Source organism: Poecilia reticulata, chromosome 12, assembly GCF_904066995.2.
Source record: "Poecilia reticulata chromosome 12, P_reticulata-male-v2, whole genome shotgun sequence".
Taxonomy (NCBI): domain Eukaryota; kingdom Metazoa; phylum Chordata; class Actinopteri; order Cyprinodontiformes; family Poeciliidae; genus Poecilia; species Poecilia reticulata.
In genome coordinates this window covers 15,850,101-15,874,136 of record NC_088841.1, presented here as the reverse complement: position 1 = coordinate 15,874,136, position 24,036 = coordinate 15,850,101, and the positions used below count along the sequence as shown (strand labels likewise).

Below are 24,036 nucleotides of genomic sequence, written 5' to 3'. Positions count from 1 at the left end.
ACGCATTTCGATTTTCTGCGGCATTTTTTTTTTATTTTAAATAAAAATGAAATTCTATAATGTTATGTTCGAGAAAGAACATTTGATCTTCGTGATGCGTCATTACGCACAGGCCAGAACGCCCACTTTGGGCAAGACGCTGAAATGGATTGGCTGCTAAAGATACCAGCGGCTGATCCACGTCTCCAATTGGCTGCAGCTCTCCTTACAGTTACGTTATGCCTTCTCCACTCACACTGGCAGCTGGAGAGAGGGAAGACGTAATGGTTTGATTCCCTATGCGCTGGCAATGGTCGTCGCTGTGACATTACTCGGCAAATTCCTCTAACGGGGGGGGAGAGAAATGAAGGTATGTGCATCTATTTTAAACATTATCTGTGGCGCTTTTTTGCGTTAAAGGTGGTGTGTTTCTTTTTGTAAACTGCACGATTCTGCAGGGATAAGCAGGGGCGGGGGGGGGGGGGGATAACCCCCTGCACCTTTAATGTAAATTAATTCTAATTTATAATCTCTAAAAACATAAAATAAGCAGGCTTAAAATTCTGGATTTGCAGTCTGACTTGAGTTTAACATCTAAATACGCGCTGTCAGGTTGTATTTGTCTCCCTATTGTGCTTTTATAAACGCTTCCTGTGCGTTCCCAGCCACGCTGATAAACATTGGGTACACCGTGTAGCCTTCTGATGAGCCAGCTTTGACCCCAGGGTGATAGTTTAGTGGACTAAAGCTCTGGCATAGACGTCCATTCACCGTCAGGCTTTAATCCGCTCTAACCGGATAGAGAGGCTGCGGTCAGGCGGCGGAGCGGCTGCTTGTCTGGGGCTGGACAGGAGAGGATCTCCTCCTCATCAGGTCCGGAGCTGTTCACTCCCCCTTCCCTCTTGTTGTGTGTGCAGTCTGCACGGTGTGCTTGCAGCAGCACTGGATATAAAGGGTGATGAAGAAGAGGATGGCGATGATGTCATAGGATCCCTGCTGCTGCTGCTGGTGGTGGTGGTGGTAGTAGTGGTGGCTTTTCTGGAGAAAGGTGAACTGTCATGCACAATCAGGCATGAGTGTGAGAACACAGTGTGGAAAAACTGCTTATCACCTGCTGTTAAGTGTGGAAACCGCTGCTGCAGCCGCTGGAATCCACCTGCCGAGGAAGATGTAGCCTTCAGTCACATTTAAAGCAAACAGTGGAGGAAAAACAATGAAACAATCAGCACTGCATCCAGTGCCTTTCAGCTGGGTAACATGTTGCTGCTTCAAGTGAGAAACAGTTTGCTGCGCTGCTCCCTAATCCTGTTTCGGCATCAGAAATAACTTGGATTTCTGCGCCATTTAAATCCAGACATAACAAACGAGTCAGAAAGAAAAGTACGGATGAAACGACATAAAGAAAACACTTTTATTGGCGCCCTGGAGAAAGCAGCTTAAACAACAACAACATAGTCGTTTACTGTAGTAACATCCAAGTAGTAAATGTCTGTCTTGTCTGTCACACTTACAGATTTTAATTTATTTGTTGTTGTTATCATTATGAGTGCAGCCAGGGTAAAGTGTAGGAAAATATCTAATCACTCATCTTTATTTTACTTTTTATACACAACCGGGGTAAAACAGTGTGTTTTACACAAAATAAAAACAAGAACAAGAAGTGAAAAAAAAGATGAGGTTGATGAGTGTGAAGGTAAATATGCATAGATTTTAAACGTCTGATCACAACCAGTGATAGTAATAGGAATTTTAATAGTAGTTGATGTAGAATAAAATCCACAGTTAATTTGAGCCACTAGTACACTTAGTGGTGAACGTTTATTAAGAGCCACAATATAAAACACAGTTATCAGCGCGATAGCAATGAATATAAAGACAAAGTGCATTAAAAGCCAAAGAGCCAATGAAATTTATAGATTTAATTTCTAAAAACTAATATTTGGCATCAAAACAGTCGGTGGAAATCATCGTCACATATTTACATCCAAGGGAAGGAATAATCAATTACTAATTCAATATACATACATATACCTAATACTTGCTTAAATGACAGAAGGAGAATTAAATAAAAAAATATTCAAGGCATGTATAATTTTTGTATGTTATATGAAATGTAATCATATTTAAGTAAATTGTTCACAACTGTGTGCTTTTTAGCTTTGTGTGTTTCTGGATTCGGGGGGAAATCTGTAAGGAGAAGGACTGTAAGATGTAAAGTTTAGATTTAACACATTTTTACATTATTTTAGAAGCAAATGTGTTTTTGTTTGGCTTCTAAACCTACACAAAGTTACGTATAATTATGCAGTAGGTAAATTAAACTAAACAACTTCTATTACTACTAATAATACTTTAAGTACTGTGGCATTGTACATATATATATTTCTAAAAGTTCACCATTTGTGTTGCTCATAGTGTTGATTTGAAAATAGTGTTCATCATGTTCTTAATATGACATGTTTTTAACTATATAAATTGTAATGTGAGTTATCTTGAATATGTCACATTGTGCAAAAAAAAAATTAAAGCAATAAATTATTGCTAAAACAAATATTTAAATCATCCAAATGTTGCTGGTTTCTGTCAACCAGACACCAGCAACTTCACTTTAAACCTGAAATACACTTTTGCACGTTAAGAGCTCTCTGAGTTCAACCAGTGCTGGAAAATTAAAACAAAGACTCTGAATGGAGCCTCAGAGAATCTGTGGCACTTATTTATTCTGGAAACAGTCGCAGAGGACGTGGTTTGGTTCTGAGGCAAAAACAGCGTCGACACGTCTTTAATTGTCACTGAAAATAGAGCGTTTTTTTTTTTAAATTTTATTTGTTTTTTTGTTGTTGTTTTTTTTAATCTGGGTTGAGTTTGTCACATTTTCCACAGTTGTTAATCACAAAATTGAGGCTGATAAGAGAAACAGACGGCTTAACTCTGTGAAGTAAATTTTCCCAGAGGCACATCCTCACTCACGCTGTCCCAGGGAAGCTAAATGGACGCGTTGTTTTATTGACTAATCGGGTTTAAATTAAAAAGCAGCTTTTCTGCCCCTGTGGATGGGGGACGGCGCTGCTGTGTGCAAGCGTTGCTCTCAAGCTGTGAAATATACTGCTGCATGGAGGCCGCTGTAGTCACGACTTAAAAACTCCACTGGATCCACGCTGCTTCTGCATGCACGGTTGATTTTCTTTATATTTTTAAAGCTACCAGTAATTGCATAAGTAAAAAACAAAAAATCTGCTGCAGTTTTGTTTTGGAGATTGCACTTTGTTGCAAATTAGGCAAAACTCACCTCAAGCTTTTCATCTAAAGTGGAAGAAGAAAAAGTCCAAAGCTATTAAGGACATCCAGGAGGCACACATTTCTGGTGATAGCTTCATTTGTTTGCTTTTTTCTTACATCTCCAAATGATTTCCTGAAGCCAGATGCACGGTCCGAACTCATTTCTCATGGAAAAGTTACATACTTTTACATTCTTGGATAGAATGGCATAAAAAGAAGGATAGCAGGAAGGAGAAAATGAAAGAACAGTGAAGAACACAAAGAAGGACTGAAGGAGAAACACAAGGATGGAAGGACATAAGGACGGACTCAAAGCTGAAAGTTTACAATGAAGGATACAAGAAGGAAGACGGTTCAAAAAAAGGAAGGAAGGGCAGAAGAAAGAAATCGAGAGACACATGAAGGGGGGACACCAGACAGAAGGACTGAAGGACACAATCAGCATGCCCAACAAACCATTTCAAAGTCTGTAAAAAATAAAAACAAACACAATATCCTCCTACCGAACCGCATCGGGTTCATTTTCAGCGACAATAATATCCCTGACTGGATCTACCTTCTCGGGGAGTGAATGGCATTTGGAGCTGATGCAAAAGGGCGAAAAAGAGGAAGAGGAAATGAAAAGCGCCGACGAGACGGCGGAGGATGGAAGGTGCAGAGTTTACCCTGATAGCACCATCTGTTTGGTACTTAGATGTGGGAACTGATGGCTGGCCAGATGCACGGACCGGGCCTGAGTGACAAGACGGTAACGTGAGATGAAGAAGAGAGCGCTCCTTCTTCTACAGGTTAACTTTGCTCTCCTGAAACAGTAACATCAACATTCCTCACAATACCTCCATCTGCTGCTATTTTTCTCTAGAATCCAGCCAGTATGCACTTTTTAATGCAGAATTATGTAGCGGTTTGTCCACAGCAGGACGGTATTTAGTGTTGCAAGTCACTCCAATGACTGATTTAGAGATATTCTCTGGCTTCTTCTTACTGTCAGTATCAGCTTACATTAAAAGATATTAAACTGGGGCAGAGCGGAAGCAGCCTGCAGATTTTGGATACGGTTTACTCGAATCAGCAAAGCTACTAGCATATCTGGGATTTTATTTGTTTAAGTCAATCTGAGTAAAAGTGACCCATAACCTTTGAATTTCTCCTAATTTTGTCATATTACAAGTTAAACCTTCAATGTATTTAATGTGCAGACCAGAACTGATTATGTACTAACAAGAATCTGAAAAGTGTGGTGTGCATTTGTCAATACATTGGAGAAAACTGCTCGCATTCTATCAGAGTGGATGCAGGTGTGTGGACAGCAGTTTTCAAATCTGCAATAACAGGTTATGTTATGAATTTAGATTTGGACTTTGACTGGACTATTTTCTAACACATGGTTAAAATGTATGAATGTCACTTTTTCCTCCTGAAAAATGGACCTCCATCCCAGTTCTGAATCTTTTGGAGCCTCCATCAGATTTTCTTCCAGTAATGCTCTCATAATTAGCTTCATCAGCTCTAAACAGCGTTTCTGTTCCAGCTAAAGAATAGCATCTGCACAAGATGATGATTTATGTTTTTATATTAGATTATACCCAAGTAATGCCTATCTGCAACGTAGATGACTTCTGAAGGAAATTTGTGGCTCTGGATTTGAGTTAGACACATTTTTATTTGTAAAAAAAAAAAAAATGAAGGTAACACTTTATTTGAAGGGGGGTGAATAAGAATGACATAACACCTGTCATAAACATGAATAAGCCTTCATGAATATTTATGACTGTTGTCATGAAGCGTCATTCGGTAAATTATGACACTTTTAATACAAAGTTGACATTATTCAAAATGTCTTTGTTATAACAACTTGACATTAACCAAGAAATCATTACTGATATCAATTTGTTCTAAAAGTATTACTGATTGCACTTTAAAAATTAGATAACTTTATGTCATTAAAGGTAAAGTTTAAACAGTCATAAATATTCATGAAGGCTTATTCATGTTAATGACAGGAGTTATGCCATGTTTATGACAGTGTCATGACAGTCTTATTCACCCCACTTCAAATAAAGTGTTGCCGAATATTTATCTGGCTTTTCATCTGAGAGTCATTTTTATAGACAGTTCATTTCAGGCCAAGCAGTTTAAGGAACAGTGCAAGGAGCTCATGATCCCACTTCAGCTTCATCTCCACTCCTTAAATATGCTCCAAATGCGTCATATTTGTCCCAGTATAGTAAAGCACCAATCAATTGGCAAGTGACTGAAAATATCTTTTCTCTTCGCTAAAAGCAGCTAAACAGAAAACTCCCATTTTCAAGCAGCATCTCGTTTGAAGCATTTTGTTGTAAAACTCACACATTCCTTCATTTTTTTAAAAGCGTTACCTCTATCAATCGCAGCCTTTTTTTTTGCCAGGAGTGTTCATTTCCATTAAATATGTCTGAAATCCAAAGAGAAATGTCACATAGAGGCTGCGCTCGGAGAAACTCTGATGACGCAAACATTTTAATCCAGCCTGCAGCTGACTGACCTCAAAAGCCAAGTTGTCATACATCACTAATTCAGCATGGAACATGTGGGAAGGTTTCATAAGGAGGAAGATTTAGGGTCATTCAGTTGCTGAATGGAGAACTTGTTGGTGCCAAAAATTCATATAGCAATTCATTAAAATCCATCTTAATTAGGCCAAAAAAAAGGTTCTTGTTTTGCGTTTTCTGACTCATTTTTAGTCCTAATTAAACACTTTGGTCTGCCTCTTTGACCCAGTTACTTCTGATTTAGCTTTCTGGATGCCAGAGCGTTTCTTTTTACATTTTGTTCACCAAAAAAAGGCTCATTTTATGAGGTCAGACATCCTTTTTATGTACACGAGTCTTTTCCCTGTAGGATTTCTATTTAAGTCTGGGCCTCTGTCAGTTTCTGAAACACAACCAGGTTGGATGCAAGAAGTTTGATGACATTCACTGGTTTCCTTGAACTCGTGCATTTATTATTAATTAAATCCAATAGTTTTGAACCGTAACTTGAATAAATGTGACTGTTTTGCTTTTATTGATGTTGGTGCTCGTTTTTATGAAAAGTGACTTTTTAAATTGGTTACAACTTAACCCTCCTGTTGTCCTCATTTTCTGTGTATAGGGAAAACACATACAAATCTCGGTCCTTTTGACCCAAGGACACCTGAGCTGTACTGATCTGAAAGCAAACTGACCTGAAAGGAATTTACCAAATCTTAAATTAAACTAAAGAAAATTAAATCTAAATTAAGCTGGCATGAATTGAATTCAGTTCAATTTAGAAGAATTTAATTAAGCTGAATTGTAATGAACTGAATCTTAAATTGGATGGATAGATTTTTTTATTCTGATTTGTAGGTTTATTTTTGCCCTGTTTGATATAATTTTGTCTTCTGTGAAGACAATTTTGATTCAGATTGCCTTTTTGTGATTTTTTTGTTACTTGAAGTTAATGCTTTATTGATTTCCTGACGACAGATTTGATTACAAATCTAAAACTGGTATCAGTGGTTCTAAAACCCATGGGTTTTAGTCTTAATTTAAACTACGACAAATGATTTTATGTGCTGTGATCGTAATTTTCATGTTGTAACTGCATAGGTGAAAAAATGGCAGCCTCTGTCTGGACAAAAATAAGAGACCACTGCACTGAACTTCCTGGTTTTTCCACCAAATATTGATTTCTGAACTCTTCCTGAGTTAAAACATTAGCATTGTTGTTTCTAAATGAATATAAACTGTTGCATTATTTAAAAAAAGCACTGCACCTTTTTCGTTATTTTGACCATTTCTCATTTTCTGCAAATAAATATCAAGTTTTTGCTTGGAATTTCAGAGACATGTTATCAGTAGTCCAAAAAATAAAAGAACAATGTTCATTTTACTCAAAAATATACCTCTGAAGAGTAAAATCTGAGAAACTGAGGTGCTCTCAAGTTTTTCCTTAGCTGTACGTTTCAAACATTTCACTTCCCCTTTGACACATCTAAGAAAACGACCACACACTTCACCTCTGCTTTTCTGCAGTTTCCCACGGCGTCACATGACCAGCATCCTCCTCTCCTTCTCCAGAAACAAGATGACAGCGAGTTTCATTTATGTGACTGATGCTGTATGTTAAAAACCGACTTATATCAGCCGATACTGATATTAGTGCCAGTATATATAGGCTGAACAGCTTTAAACTAAGCTGTGCCGAACTGAGCCAAGTTGAATTGCACTAAACTAACTGAACTGGAATGATCTCACTGGGCTGATTGAACTGAATTATTTTTATCTGATTTTATGAAGTCAAGTTTTCCACTGGAGACTGGTCCTCTGTTGGCATTTGCTGCTTTGCCATATTTGTTCTTTCGTGAGTATTTACCGGTGTTTAATTTCAGTAAAACACCTCCACTGCTTGCTAAATATCCAAATAAAGATGATGAGAGAACAGAAACACCATCCATGTTTCTGGAAGAGCTTATAGATCTCCTGTAAAGAAGCCCTTGTTGCTTGTTTGTCCGGGACTCCCCCGCCTGCAGGGCTTTGAGCCTGCTAATGGAAGTGACAGTAGGGGAAAGTCGAGCTGCTGGCAAACAGCCAGATAAGTCTCATTTTTTTATAGCCGGACTGCAGTGGCTTCTCCTCCTGTCCTGGAGAATGCAGTAAATGTTGCCTTTTCCCTTCAGGACGAGGGAGGATGTATCTGACCAGGGAGACTGTTGGGCAGTAAAACCTCCAGTCGAGTTCATACCAGCAAAGCAAAGTGTTGTGCATTGTGGTTTAACTGCAGGGAAATAAGACTGGATGTATGAACAGATGCACTGTGGCTCGTTTTTGCTCATATTTCTGACTTTTCTGTTGTTCCGACTGCAAAATGTGTGTTTTTTTAATTCTGCAATTCAAGTTGGCGTAAACTAAGTTTGCTAAAAGATAAATCAATTATTAGTAATCTCCTAGTAGAAAAAAACTGAAATGACTTAAGACTTCTTCAATCGGTTTAATAATAAGTAAGTAGAAGGACAAGCGGCGGGCTAGCAGAAATGGACAGACTTTACAAGAAGCTGTTAAATATTATCGATTTGAACTTTAAAGAGACACGACTGCAGGGAGACACATTGACTTGTCTGGCTGCGCTGCCTCCTTCCCCACCTGACTCCACAAATAGAGCCTTGTTCCTAAAGATTACATAAGGAATCCCTGAGCTGACGGGTGAGGTCAGATCACAGGGTGTTTGTGACAGAGCGCTGTCTTAAGACGGGACGTGGCTGGACCCGGTGGACTGCATTGTTTCCCACACAGAGCCGCCTTACATTACGCCCGTGTCAGCTATCGATTCAGGAAGCCGGGGGAGCAACAGAAGGAGTATTCTTTCTCCTCCCGCATCTCATCTGTATGCTCCAAGGAGCCGCGGCTCCTAACGCTCCGTCTTCGCTCCGTGACTCGGCACTGCTGAAGCGAACCGGAACGTCGGGAGTTTTTTTTATCTCTTGTGTATTCCAGTCTGCCGAACAACAAGGCCCTGCATTTGCTTTCATCTAGCTTAATGATGCTTAAAAGTGATGTGCAACACACACTAGAAAGTCACATAATGCTTTAGAAAGATCTTCTAAGACATTAACTGGTTCAGTTACAGATTAATTTCCTTTAATAGAAACATTTTCACTCATAAGCATTTGTAATTAACCAAATTTTGAATTGCATAAAATTTCATTTTAATGTAGTTCTGACTGGACTTAGTTGAATAAAAGGGACATTTATAAATGTTGTGTTGAATAACTGAATTAAATTGAGTTAAACTGAGGGAAACTAATCTGAACTGAAATGAAATAAGTGAACTAAACCGGATTTACCAAATTAAAGTGGGCTGAATTGGACAAAGTGTAAGCAAACTGAAGTTAAATGAACTCGACTGAACTAAAATGAACTGAATTGTTTTTATTAGATTAATTTGAACTGAAATGAACTTATTATAATTGGAGCCAAACTGAACTGAATTGGATGCAGTTAAGCGAAGCAAAACAGATTCATTTATTGTTGCGTAATTGAATTAAATTATATCAAAATCTGAACTGAACTGAACTTGATACATTTTGTTTTTTGAGTTTTATTTTGATTTCCAAATAACTTTTATGAGGCAATACATCTGCTCAACATGAGTCTTTATCCTGTGGATTTTCTATTTACTTTCGAGGCTGAGCTAATATTCCCAGTGCGCATACACACACAGCGGTGCGTGTGTGTGTATGCGTGTGGGTGTGTGTGTGTGTGCGTGAAACCCTGTAACAGAAAACCCTTGTCAATTGTTTGTTTGAGTCTCCCAGCCTGCAGAGTTTCCACCAGCTGCTAGAAAACTTTTATGATGGTCTAATTCACCTAGACTCATTTCTTTCTCTGTTATATTTGTACCCGGAAGTCAGATTTTGTTCCAACATCGGAAAACCAAAGACAAACGTCTCCTAAAATGGGAATTCTTGTAAAATCAGGGGCTCTACTGCATCCCAGTAACTTGGAAGTTGTAACTCCACAAACTTAACTGTGTTGCAGGGATGTGAAACAACAGCGACCTTTCAGCAACTATTCACAATACAAGTCACAATGAGTACATTTTTCATTGCACAATATACTGTCACTGAAGGGTGAAATGCATTCTGTGTGCGATGGATAGAAAATTGAGGGAAGTGCAAATAAGCTGTTAATTACTGCAGGGTTTTAGTAGAAAACACAGAGCTGAGCCAAGAGCATTTCACACATTTTCAAACACCTGTTAAAGTCCCAGAGCCAACATGGCGAATATAATATAATCATTTGTGAATATCAGCACAAATGATATGATAAATATAATACCTTTGTATATGTCTTCTATACTCTTGCATAGTGAAAGTCGGCATGTTTGATTTGACTCCAGCTTTGCAGGGATCACATGTAAAAACTGTGTTTTAATGTCTCACATCGATGATAAAGTCAGATAAATTTGTGCTCTCCAGTGAAAACGCACAACTTCACTTTTTAATTCCAGCTCTTACATCCCGCAACGTTCCTGAAAAGGAGGACAGGAATGTGTGACACAGAATTGCATCAACAAAACATACATAGCGAGAGTTTCAATTTGTGCAAGTCTTCCACAGATAAAAACCATGATTAGTTTGAAAAACAGTGCATGCTCTGACTGCAGCGTAAGCAGAACGTGAGGATGCGTGTTCCTCGTTAGTGAGCGTGCAATATGTGTGTTTGCCCCCGGCAGGCGGGGGCGTCGTCCATGTGGGCGTCATGCTGCGGGCTGCTGAACGAGGTGATGGGCACGGGAACCGTGCGGACACCGCAGCCGGGCTTCGGAGCGGGGGCGGGGCCCTTCCGCTTTGCCCCCAGCGCAGGGTACTCCACCTACCCCCCCACCAGCTCAGGGAGCGCCGGGCAGATCTGCAAGGCCTGCGGGCTGGCCTTCTCCGTCTTCAGACGCAAGGTAAACGCAGGCGGAGGGTTAGAGCCTGAGGGGGGGGTGGGGGGGGGGGGGGGGGTTGTATCACATTCAGGCAGAAAATAAGAATATTTTCTCTTCACCACAGAAATCTGTGAAGCTCCATGTCTGGTTCACCTTCATCTTTTTTGCTCTAAAGCATCTCTTTTAAGATTAATGTTCAGTCTTCTTTTTATGTTGTGACTGCATGCTGCTTTTTAAATGGAGTTTAATGATGCATTCAAGGAACGCATAATTACTGAGTTTTTGTTCAGTCATGCAAACCTTAATAGAGCTTTTCGGTCTTGAGCCTAATCAAATGCTGTGTACTCACAATTATTTTTATTTAAAAATAGTGCAAACTAACACAATAACAGTTGAAACTTTTCCGTTCTTGTTTTTTATGCATGCTTTTCTAGGATTTACCTACTTTTCCTGACTTGGCTGCTCCAAAATCGTCACATCTGGGTGTCACGAAATGCACAAACTTGCAGTCAAACTTGAGCGACAGTCTGATACTTATCCCTTAATCTGATCTTTATATATAAATGTCGGGTTTGAAATACGTGATACTCTGCAGAGTCGCTGTAATCTTGACATTTCAAGTCCTCCTGTCCAACCCGGAGTTTTGTAGCTGAATAGATTTGGCTGGCAGTCGGAGACGTTGATAAAAACTCCGCCGTTCCCAGCTTCCCGCTCCGCTCACTGCTTCAGATCGCACTTTCATCCTCCACACGCAGCCAGTTGCCTTCCCTCCGACGGCGGCGGGTCGACTCAGCGTTTGAGTGTCAGCGTGGTATTTTCGTGGCGTGGAAAACGTCCCACCGGGGGATAAGCTGCAGCCGATTGAAGAAAGCCGTCTGTTCCGCTGGAAATGGGCTCCTGGTGGATCCGGGGCTCAGTTGTGCTCGAGCGATAAGAAAATGTTTACTGCCACGGCTGACCTGCTTTTCTGTTCATTTGAAGTGTCAATCTACTCTGTCGCTCTGTATCGATGATAAATGTCAAACATCGCCAGAAGCCACAAACGGTTTGTCTCACTTTTCTCTGCTCTTGCCAAGAAAATGGCTGGGTTGAGGTTGGGCTCTTTGCTGCTGGTTTGCAGGAAACGACAAATAAAATAGATACTGAAATCTCTTTAAACAAAACTGTCCTTCCAAAAAAATAAAAGAGGCTGGTTGAGACCAAAACACCGGACTGAAGCTTTTTGTCATCCGGACTTTGGTGGAAAAAGAGAGAAATACGAGACAAAGAAACAATCAATAGATGGAAATGATCAAGCTCATTTTAATTTATTGTGTGATTAACTGATTATCACAACCCACTTTTAGCTGGTGGAGACATACACTAAAAGACGTTAAGCAAAAAAAGTGATTGAACAAATTATTGACTCATGGAGACTGAACGCTACGCTTCTTCAAATAAAATCTGAAAACCATCAATCATTTTCTCTCCATTCAGCTATTATGCTGTTTGGAAGTTATAAAATGAAAAGTTTCGAGGTGTGCGAACACTTGAGCTCGTGTTTTATTTAGCAAAGCATCAGCTCACACGAATACAAACAGTTCAGCGGCTCCGTTTGTCTGTCAGACTTGAATAAAACAAATAGTTTTGTTTGTAAAAAAAAAAAAAAAAAAGTCTGCTCCATGCACAATAAAGAGAATAACTGATCTGACATGTGTCCTTCTCATGTCTCCCCGTAGCACATCTGCTGTGACTGTAAGAAGAGCTTCTGTGCCCTTTGCTCGGTGCTGCAGGAAAACCTGCGCTGCTGCACGACCTGCCACCTGCTGCGCGGCACGGCCTTCCAGCGGCCGCGGCTCATGCAGCTGCGGGTCAAAGACCTGCGGCAGTACCTGCTGCTGCGCAACATCCCCACCGACACCTGCAGGGAGAAGGAGGACCTGGTCGACCTGGTGCTCTGCCACCAGGGGTCGCGGGAGACCCCGAGGCCTGTGATGGAGGAGGAGGAGGACGACGACGATGAGGAGGAGGAGGAGGACGATGACGACACGTGCGGCGACGAGGAAGAGGATGGGGGAGAAGACACAGACAGCCTCCACTCGCTCCCCCACTCGCGTGCGGCGTCACCGCCCTCCGCCACGCGCTCCGCCTCCGAACAGTCGGTCCTGTCTGCCTCTCAGGGGGAAGCGCTCAGCCCCAGTGACAGTTCAGGGACCCCCAGCCAGGTTGGTGTCGCGCGCTCCACCCAAACATCCGTCCCTCACCGACATACGCCGCACTTCCTGCACATCTGCCCTCATTCTATCCACAATAATTAATTTCAAGGGAGAAACAAACTTATTTACAAGCTCTTCACAGTGGCTGTTTGAAGTTGCACAAGCAGTCGCCCCTCTCGTGCAAAACTGAACCCGAGTCAGGCCTGAAAAATCCTTTTCCTTTTCCCGTTTTCCCGGGGTTTTCAAGCTCCAGCTGGAAGCAGCTGTGTTTGCGTTGCGTCAGAGTGCAGAGCCCTCAGTCGGGCCAGTGAGGCGGCTTAAACCGTTTGCCTTTTATAGGTCTGTTACATGAACTGATGCTGTTACGTAACAATCACAGAAGTTAAACTCGCCTCATGGCATTGCTGCTGAAGCCGGGGAATAGAAACACTGCGTCCCGTCGCTCCTGTCAGTGGATGTCTGCATGTTGTAAAGGGGATTTAATCCTCAGACCTGGAAACAAACATACTTGACCTAATTATGTTCACTGAAACAAAAATGCCAGTCGGGACGTCGACTTCAATCCTCCTGCAGGTTAAACTGCGTTAAATCTGTGGTCGCTGTGATAGATACATGCTTTCAAAAGGTGGTTTTCAAATTATGCTTTTATTTGTTGTTTAAGCTCAAACTGGAATCAAAGAATAAGGCCCCGTTTACACAACAACGATTTCGGGGAAAAACGGAAGAGTTTTGTTGCGTTTGTAGTGTGCATTTACACGAAACCACCGAATGTTTTCTCTAACAACGGCACAGATTGAAAACGGGTTCCAGAGTGCGATATTTCTGAAACGTAACGTTTTCCGTTGTCGTGTAAACCTAGAAAACGGATCTTTTCTTTCAGAGAATCCCCAGCTCATGCATAGTATGACGCAAAACATAACTGCTTCTTACAATCCACAGAAGAAGAAGAAACTACTCACAATGCTGGTGTTACTGTTTCCCCATCAGATACGGTTCCCTCAGCGTCTCTTCACCGCTCCGCACCGCCCAGGTGGCAAAATACACGGCTGCTTGTTCAGCGCTCTTATCTAGAGAACTACGGACCAGGACCAGCCCGGCTCCAGACGAGTTTAACAGGGGGGGCATCGACTTATTTTGGGGGTCAAAATGAATCTACGTTGCTGAACATAGACAACAACATCAGTAGCCTACAGGCTACTTGTTAACAAGCTTAACGTGCTGTATTGATATTAGCCAGTCATCTTTTAGCTATCATCACCTGCATCCAACAGCTTTACTCAACTCAGTCGGTTAGTTCGGGGGCAAAACTGTGCCAAGTTATTTACGTTTTGCTGGTTTGCTGCCATGATTCTAACACACACCTGCGCAGCAGCAGCAGGTCTCCTTCGCTGCCTCACAGGTGTACCGCGAGCGTCTCAGCGTTCATGTTGCGTTTGAAGGCGGCTCGGAAAAACAGGTTACGACTTGTTAGCGACGGATAAAACTGTTTTAACTGCTGAAAAAGGTAACAGAGGACACGGATATGGTACGTGCGGGAGCTCCTATTTTATCAAATTGATAGGAATAACAGACTGTGGGCCATTCCAAGGTAAAAACAATAAACAGCTTCCAGTCCGGGCCGCTACAGATACCGTGAAAGCTCAAACAAGGTTTTTCAGCAAAGTTATCCCACTTTTTCCAACTGCATGCGCCCTAATCAGACGCACACAATGCGTGTTCTCTCACGGAAATCCACATGCCTTCAAGTACAACTTTTTTTTAAACACATGCGCACTTTCAAAGTTTCAAAGAACCTAGCACCAACTAGGCGCAGCGAGAGCATTACACGTTTTCGATGTGCACCGTTACTGTGTAAACACAGATCGTAATTAGAACGTTATCGTGTAAACGATCCAACAAAAACGGTACAAAAGTGCCGTTTTTGTTGGATCGTTGTCGTGTAAACGCCCCCCAAGTCAAAAGTTTTTGGGCAGAAGAATTGTGTGACATGGCTGGTGGAGATCTCACACATCTTCCACATGCTGATTACACTTTGTTTTTTTTTTTGTTTTTTTTACTGCATCTTCCATCAGATGACGTTTGCGAGTGTTTCTGCATTTAGGTTTATCTTCCATCGCTGGTTGTGTAGCTTTCAAACTGTTCTGCTCGGCAACTTTTGCGTTCTTTTCTAAGTGCTTCCTACTAGTCCCGTTTTTTTTTTGTTTGTTTGTTTGTTTGTTTAAATATTCTGTGCAAAAACCAACTCGTAGTCACAGAAACCATATGATCCAGAAAGTTTGGCTGTTTGACTTGAGTGGAGCTGCTGCTGGCGTCTCGGAGGAGTCTCCTCCGAGCGCGAAGTATGCACGAGGGCGGGTGAGCGGGTGGGCGCGACGCTACGCTGATGGAGGCATTATTAAAACGTCTTCATTAGAGGACGACGGAGGTCTGCTGGAATGTGCTGAGGCACAGAAAGAACGAGACAGTTTTGTATTATTGCACTGCGGTGGAAACAATAAACTCCGTCCCATTAGATGTTACAGGCTCGCTTTTGTCAAGGAGATAAAAAGAGGACAAAAGCGGATGATTGGCTGATAATAATGCTCAGAAACAGATCAGCTGCTTTTGTTGCAGTTTAAATTCAGTAAGTAGAAGGTTAAATTAGTAGTTAACCTTCTGGTCATAAAATAGCGAAATCTTCTTTTTGTAGAAGAACGTAGCCAGACGACATCTGTGTATTATCTGTGTTACTCAACACAAGAAAAGTTCAACTGTGTTTGATTGTACGTCATGTTATTGTCTGAGTTTGATTTTAATTATAATTTTATCGTCACAACAAACCATTATCATCTTTCCAGTCGGAAAGGAATGATTTTGAACCCCGTCTTTAAGCTTAACATCACAAACATTCAAGATTCACTTACGTTCTGCAGCTGCAATCACAAGGTTATTTTTTTCCCTCCAATATCCAAATTAACCACTACTGTGTTTATAACACTCAAATATTAGTCACTTAATTTGCATAAAATAGTCGTCAAACTTTGACATTTATTTTATTGCGTCAAAGAAATCATGTCATAATTATTCTCTGCAATCAGAATGAAGCTTGCAGCTGAATTACCGTGCACATATGCATACATTCACGACTAGTGCAACGTCCTGTGACAAATTAGAAAAAGAAAACTTCTGGCTATGTTTTCCATGCTGATGTTTTTGTCTCAAAGAAATTCTTTCTGCAGTTCTCTTTAGGTTCTGGTTCAAAAATGTCATCTTCTCTTTTGTCAGAATTTAAAATCAGAAAGTTTTGTGTCATCCAGATTCTCGGGCTCTCCAGACCGTAATCTGCCTAACGAATTGGATTCATCAGTGACTTTTATTCATGATTTAACAAGTGGGATGATTTCTTTTTTACGTAAGCCCAGATGTGTTTGGATAGATATTATTTCTTAGCATATTAAATCATCATTTGGAAACTGTATTTTGGTTTTACTCTCGTTATTTTTGTCAAATATTAACCTTTATATCTGACAAAAAAAGCAACAAAAAAAAGTCTGCACTACTGTTGACTAACTAGGAGCAACTGGAAGTTTGTTTATTAATGAGTAACCAGTCGCCAGGTATTTAGCACTGCAAAAACCATGTTAGACTTTAAAAAAGGCGAAACGCCACTAAGAGCCAATCAAATGTTTAAAAAGTCATTTAGGAAGCGAAGAAAAAGTGCAGATGTTCTGTCAGTTCTTGACCAATTCTGTCCACGTTGGAACCGTTACGTCCAGCAGGCTTCCATAAATTAACCAGAAGGACTCTTGCAAACAGCTGGAGGGAAGTTTGTTTATTAAAAATTTAGACTGAAGCGTTGCCGTGTTTTCTTCTTCAATGCGAGAACGTTGAAGAACTCTTTTTTTTTTTTTGAGAGCAAAGCGAATAAATCCGTTCACATGAAAGCTATTTCATAATTGGTTAGAGCTTGGGAAGAAATCACATCTCTTCCTGTTTGTGTGTAGTCTCTAAACGGCAGCTTTCACCGAAATCAAACGGTTTCATTGAACTATCCGACCAATAAAATACTCTTTTTGTGCCGAAGGAATGCTTCAGGGCTTCCTCTCATTTGGCGTGAGATGAGATTCAGGCAGTGTGAACATAAGACATAATCACAACAGAGGAAGAGATATTTTCTCTGGAGGTATTTTCCTTCAGCCCTCGTGGGCGTTTTGAGGCATCAAAATGCTGATTATGCTGATGACTGTGCGGTCAGTTTGAAAGCTAACGGACATTTCACTCCCGCAGGAGCACGAGGACACCCCGACGGCTTCCCTTTTGAACCTGGAGCCTGCTGAAAACATCTTGGAGGTTCGCTGGCTGCGTTCATATTTACCCGATTCTTATCGCAGACGTCTTTGTTGGTGGGGGGGGGATCTGCGATTAACAGCTGCGCTCCCGTGCGGATTTGCAGGTCAGTCCGGCGACGCAGAGGAGGATCAGGGCTTCGCTGTCTGATCTCGACAACGAGGAGGCCATAGAGAACCTCTCCGTCCGCCAGCTAAAAGAAATCCTCGCCAGAAACTTTGTCAATTATTCCGGCTGCTGCGAGAAGTGGGAGCTGCTGGATCGAGTTCATCGGCTCTATAGGGAAAACGAGCAGAACAGGAAATCCAGTAAGGATTCTGAAGTTCATTTTATTGCATTGATCATTAACCATAATGCCTAACTAAATTCATCCTTTTTTTTTTTTTCGTACTATCCTTTAGTGGAAAACGTCAGCATTACTGCAGGTAAATATTTTTTGGATTATTGCATTATTTTTTTGATAATTGATTGTTTTGGTTAAATCAGGAAGTAAGTGCCTTGCAAAAATATTCACATCTCTTCAACTATTTCATATTTTTACTACTTTTTGCACAGATTCTTTATTGTATTTTATTACAATTTTATATTTAAAAAAAACAATACAAATTGGAGCATAATTGTGAAATGGAACAGAAAAACACATGGGTAAAAGATTTTACAATTAAAATTACATTTATTTTCATCCTCCGTGAGTCCAAACGTATTGAAATCTCCTGTTTTATCGTCACGGCTGCAGATGTTTTAAAACACTTTCCCCATTCTTCTTTGTCAAGTTTGGATGAAGAGCAGCTGTCACAGATTCTCATATGGATCCGAACACAGCATGATGCTGTCACCTCCGTGTTTCACAGTGGGAGTAATGTGTTCAGGATGGTGTGCAGTGTTATTGTTGCTGACACACGTGGCCTTTAATAGTAGGTCAAATGTTACGTTTTGATCTTATCTGACCTGAGCGCCCTGTTTGTTGTCCTCCCTACAGCGAACTGCACACAGGACTATTTATGGCTTTCTTCCTGCCATGAAGGCTCAATTTGAAGTGCGTGACTCTTCTCACTCTGCTCCTTCAGAGTCATCACGGTCCACTTGACTGTTTTCCTTGCTGGCAACACAGTCAGAACTTGTGATGCCGTTTTAAAATGTAACCCTGCTTCAAGCTTTTTCATAGCTTGACCTGTCTGCTGGGTTTTTTTTTGTGCTTCCTGATGCCGTTTGTCCACTAATGCTCTGTGAAAAAAATACTCATTAAGATGACTATTGAATTCAAATGGTTTCACCTGGTTTTATTTACACAAATCCACGCCATGCTTTACAGTTTTTATCTTTGGAAAAATGATACCATGTATTGTTTTCTTTTCCACTTTATAATTATGAAGTTATTTTCGTTTACGAATCATAAAATCCCAAAAGAATATGCCGATGTAAAAAAAAAAAAGGGTTGACACGTGAATACTTTTGCAAGGCCGCACAACTGTACAGTGATTTTGATTTCCACTAAAGAACAGACTTGCTATTCCCGAAACTAATTGATTTTCACTATTGTTGCCCGTTCTTATGTGTGAAGTGGTTGCATATCCTCCACCTCTTTGCAACAGTGGAGTTGGAGGTAAGATAATAACCAAGCTAACTTTTTTCATTTCCTTCACGAGCCGCTGTGCAGACACAGTAAAGGCATGCTGCAGCCATTTGTTTTGCTCATGCAATCCTTTCCATCCTGTTATGGACATCGACTCCTGCCTGCTTCTGTGTTTCCACATTTCATGCGTCTTCCCCACTCTGCGCCATCTCCTGTAATTCTGAAGGACAGCCTCTCGTTCTGTCATTAATGCGCCCCATTAAAGCTTTTAACTCTTGACGAGCCATCATATTACTGCTGCAGCAGCAGCACGTCTCCATCAGGTGTAATTACATTGTCGAGCATCTCGGCCGACACGAAGGCCTCCAGGACCTTATTAGCCCACTTTGCGTCCAGCTGCAGGGAGGCAGGCGGGCCGCAGCTGCATCGACTTTTTGCCCGTCACGGCAGCGGGAGTCGGATTTAGGCCAGCCGGCCGATCGCTCAGCGTTTGACTCCCATAAGTCAGCGCTCTGACACGATTTAAAATGATTCGATGCCTGTAGCTTCTCCTCCTTAGCCGGGATTGAACAAGAGGGAAACGCTCCCTCCAACTGGAGCATGAAAACTGTCGGAGTTTAATCAAATCAGGAGGAAGCTGCTCGACAAATAATTATAGAAATGGCTTGCAGGATTTGAGTGGCGTGCAGAAACGAAAGAGCCAGATTGGTGCCGGCTAAAAGGCGGAAGAGGAAAACAGAAAAGATAATAAGAAACTAAAATGTAAATATAGATTAGTTGATGGGGCTGCAGCGTTGAAAAATATGTACTGTATGGATTCATTTTCTCTAGGACTGATAAACTGAATGTAAAAAATAAAATGTGCAATGATGTTATATCAACCTATGAGATTCATATTAAAATGTAAGTAAAAATATGATCTTAGTTTCATAAAGTAAAGTAAAGATTACGTTTGCTCTCCCATTTATGTTCTATTTTTAACACGGAAGACTACATGGATCCAGCAGTTTTTCTGTATAAAATTGTAGGTGCCATGAGTTCTTAGTTCTCAAGATACTGAAACTGAAGATCACTGTGATGATGAAAAGGAAAGAGAAAAGTGCAAAAACTCAGTTTATGTAGAGCTTTTCTCATCATTCTGACCACTCAAAGCCCTTCACAGTCACATTCACCCAATTGCACTAACGAAATCATGCACCAAAACACTGATCGGCTGCACATTGGCGTGTGACTGTATGTGGAATCAAGCCCACAACCTTTCGACTGCAATACGCACTGATCCACATTCTGCTGCACCATGAGACTGCATTGATTCATTGGTTTTCTATCAATTCAAAGTCATGCTGAAGATTAAACTTGTAATGAACACTGGCTTTAAATAAAATTAAAAAAAAAACTAAACTAAATTTACAGGTGAATAATAACCAACAGATGCCGTCGTCTGTTTTCTTGACAGATGTTTTGTTTCGTCAGGAGTTATCTGACACATCATTCTACTTTTTGTGTTAAATTCGCTGCTTGCTGATGCTGATGATGTTTTCAAACGTCACTGATGTCCGCTGTCTGTTTTGATGCGACTTATCGATAACATGGTTTGTAACACATTAAGCTCAAGTTAATTTTGTTCAGGAAAAACGAATCTTGTGCTTCATGATTTTAACAACGTGGCATCCATCCATCCATCCATCCATCCATCCATCCATCCATCCATCCATCCATCCATCCATCCATCCATCCATCCATCCATTCATCCATCCATCCACACACACACACACACACACAGTCGTACGCTACTATCCAACAGGGGACATTCCATTGACTTCCATTCATTTCTACAGCCTAACCCTAACCCTTTTCCTAACCCTAACCATCACATACCTAACCCTTTTCCTAACCCTAACCAAAAGTCAATTCACACCTTAGTCCTAACTGCAACCCCTGACCCTAAAACAGGGTCATTTCCAAGAGGGGACCTACAAAATGTCCCCTCTTCAACGGTGAGTCCCCTGTTGGTCAGTGTAAAATGACACGCATGTCCCCTGTTGGATAGTTACACATGAACACGCCCACACACACGCACACACACGCACACACACACATACATACATACATACATACATACATACATACATACATACATACATACATACATACATACATACATACATCTGACAGGTTGCCATTTTTTCACAGATTTAAAGCATTTAAATTACAATTACAGAATGTAAAATCATTTGTTGTAGCTTAAATTAAATCAGTTTTGATGCTGCAGAGGAAGACCACTGATGATACCAGTTTTATATCTACAATCGGATCTACAAAGTATTAACTTGAAATACCAAAAAAAAAAATCTGAATCAAAATTGTCTTCACAGAAGACGAATAAACCTACAAATCAAAACACAAAAAATCTACATCCACTAACAAGATTAAGACGTTCTGCTACAAAGGTCTGTTTTAGGGTTTCTCTTCAAAAGATAAGAGGAAAAAAATTTATTTTGACTTACTATATTCTCATTGCACAAAATTTGGCAACAAAATGTAGTTGCTTGGTCACCAGAGTACACAGGAAAAATACTGAAAAGCTATAGCTTTCACTACACATAGATATATAGAATTGTTATTGATGCGGGTCAGAAAAAAGAACAAAGAAAATAATGCAGGAACATAATCTATCACACATTTGAGAGTTACAGAGGCTGAAAAGAGGCCATGAATAAATCAGCTGATCTCTGATCTATGTGCAGCTCAATAACCACGCGTGTGACGCTTTCCATCTCCCTCCACAGATGGTGTCCGAACTCAGCTGGCGGCGGACGAAAACCTTTGTCGCATCTGCATGGACGCCATCATCGACTGCGTGCTGCTCGAGTGCGGCCACATGGTGACCTGCACCAAATGCGGAAAGCGGATGAGCGAGTGCCCCATCTGCAGGCAGTACGTGGTGCGGGCCGTGCATGTCTTCAAGTCCTAAAACTGAAATGGTTTTTTTTTTTTTGTTTTCCGTTGCGTCGGAGCGCGCGTGGCCCTGGATTTAGCACGGAGGAGGAACCTGATGCTGCAACAATTGTGAAAGGATTTTAGCTTTTTTCCAGACTAGACTGTTGCCTCTGGCCTACATTTTCTCCCCCACCCCTACTGACTGGTCCCACCCGTCCTCCGGCCGCGCCAGGTCTCCCGCTCTGCACAGCGGACACCGTCACGACTCTCTGCTTTAAATCCTTACTTGTGGGAGGCAGGAGGAGGTGGTTCTTTGGACGCTTTGAGAGGGTCTGTGGCCATAGATTTGAGATCCCAGGGTTTTAGAGTCGATAAGGTTTACACTGTCATGCCACATGGCACTGTGTGATCTCCCTCAGTGTTCATTAGGATGTGCAATATCAGAGAACAAGACTTTGTGCGTGCATGTTGTTAGAAAAAGAAACATCCGCCACTGCATCCATCACACACAAGGGCGTGTGTAGGGTGCCAAACGACATGCCTTCACAGGATGTTTCGGTTAAGATCTCACAGTGGGCATCTCATAACCAGCAAGCTTGGTTTGATAGTTTACTTTTATTCGTTTTTTCAGATCAACAAAGTGTGGACACGTTTTCCTGGTGATTCATTGTGGCAAAAAGATGAATAAATCTGAAGTCAAACCCAACTTTACCTGGACCACGTCTCAGAAAATATTTTCGTTATCAAGCTTGCAACAATTTTAGAGCTCTGCGTAGTTTATGGTTGTTCCTTTGGGAAATACAGGAAAGAATTACCCTCTGGTTTTTGATCATGCTGTCATCTACAGTGCCTTGCAAAAATATTCATATCCTTGAACCTTTTTTCTAGGTCTCCCTCCCCCCCCCAACTATAACCACAAACCTCATTGTATTTCGATGGGATTTTGTGTGATTGGCCAACATCAAAGTAAGCACGGCAGTGGAAAGTGGAAAGAAAATGATTTCAATTGTCTTGTCCATTTCCGAAGAGCCTGCAGTAAAAAACAACTGATTTTTAAGGAAGAATATTCCTGGTCAAATGAGACCAAAATAAGACATTTTTGGGAGGAGGCTTAAAGTCGGCAGGGGAAGGGAAGATGGACGAAGCTTAATAGAGGAAATACTGGGATAAAAGCTACTAGAAGCTGCAAAGAAATCAAGGCTGGAGCAGCTTCAAGCAGAACAACAACAACCCTGAACGTTCAGATCCAAACCTTCTGTTTGGATCTGAACGTTCAAAACAGTTCAAAGACTTAAATCAAAGACTTGAAAATTAATGTGGAAAAAAAAAAGAATGGGCAAACATTTTAGTGGCTACTACATTGTGTTGGTCTGTCACAAAAAAAAATCTGTTTGTGGTTGCAAGGTAATAAAATGTGAAAATGTTCTAGGGCATGAAAACTTTTGCAAATCATCTTAAAACTTTCACCGTCTTTTTCAGCTAACCGTGTTTCGTTATGGTTCCATCCTAGCTAATCAGGTGCTATTTCTTCACCTATCACTGTTGGATCATCAACATGATTTTTTTTTGTCTCGTGGTCCTACGTTTTACAACACAGAGGTAGCTGTATTTAATTTAACCTGTTATGCAAATGAAACTCTTTCATGTCGAACGAGGCAGTTAAAACTGTTTCGAAGTACTTTGCAGCAAACTGAATAGATCTCATAGTTAGCTTCTGTTGTTCATCGATAAGTTACGGATGTTTTCTTGCAAGAAATACAATAAAAAAATTTTAAAAAAGAAAGAAAAACTCCACTGAGGAGAGAGGGTTGAGAATTTTCCAGAATGCATTCTCACTGCGTCACCGTCTGTCTCTCTCTGTTTGGCGTGTTTCTGTCACCAAACAACTGAATCTGTTGAACACCATTTCCACTGTAACTCTGTAGGTCCTGTTGTTGAAGCTGCTGTTTGTCGAAGATGTCATTCACGGGCAGCTACGGTGATATCAAGACTGGGAGAGCACTCATATTCACAGATATTTATATTCTGAATGTTGAACCTTTTTATTTTGGTTAACAGGAGATAAAAAAATTAAAAAAAAAGGATTTATCAGATTCAATAAAATGCAGTATTACAAACCACAAGGTTTAAAGTCTGCTATTCATTTCTCTGTAGAGTTCATTTAATTATCAGCATTAAATCAAACGTCAATATCAAAAGAAAGAAAGAAATTGGTGCACAAGTTTGAGTTGATGATTATTTATGCCCGTTTTCATTTATCTCAAACAAATGTTTATGTCATAATCTTAATAGAAAAAATAGACAATATGC

The 24,036-nt window shown here is 40.9% G+C and overlaps 1 protein-coding gene across 2 annotated transcripts; it reads left to right on the top strand.

Annotated features, from left to right (window-relative positions):
* The first annotated feature begins 209 nt into the window (after positions 1-209).
* On the top strand, positions 210-23,849 carry rnf34b (ring finger protein 34b). Of its 2 annotated transcripts, XM_081613649.1 has the most exons (8): positions 212-349; positions 10,495-10,713; positions 12,411-12,896; positions 17,154-17,216; positions 17,320-17,521; positions 17,615-17,638; positions 18,775-18,816; positions 21,576-23,849. In XM_081613649.1, the coding sequence occupies exons 1-8, from the start codon at positions 344-346 to the stop codon at positions 21,758-21,760; spliced, it is 1,227 nt and encodes a 408-aa protein (XP_081469775.1). In that variant the 5' UTR covers positions 212-343; the 3' UTR covers positions 21,761-23,849. The 2 variants fall into 2 exon arrangements, with proteins under 2 accessions (XP_081469776.1, XP_081469775.1); XM_081613650.1 differs by lacking the exon at positions 18,775-18,816 and having other exon boundaries at positions 210-349.
* Positions 23,850-24,036: the final 187 nt, after the last annotated feature.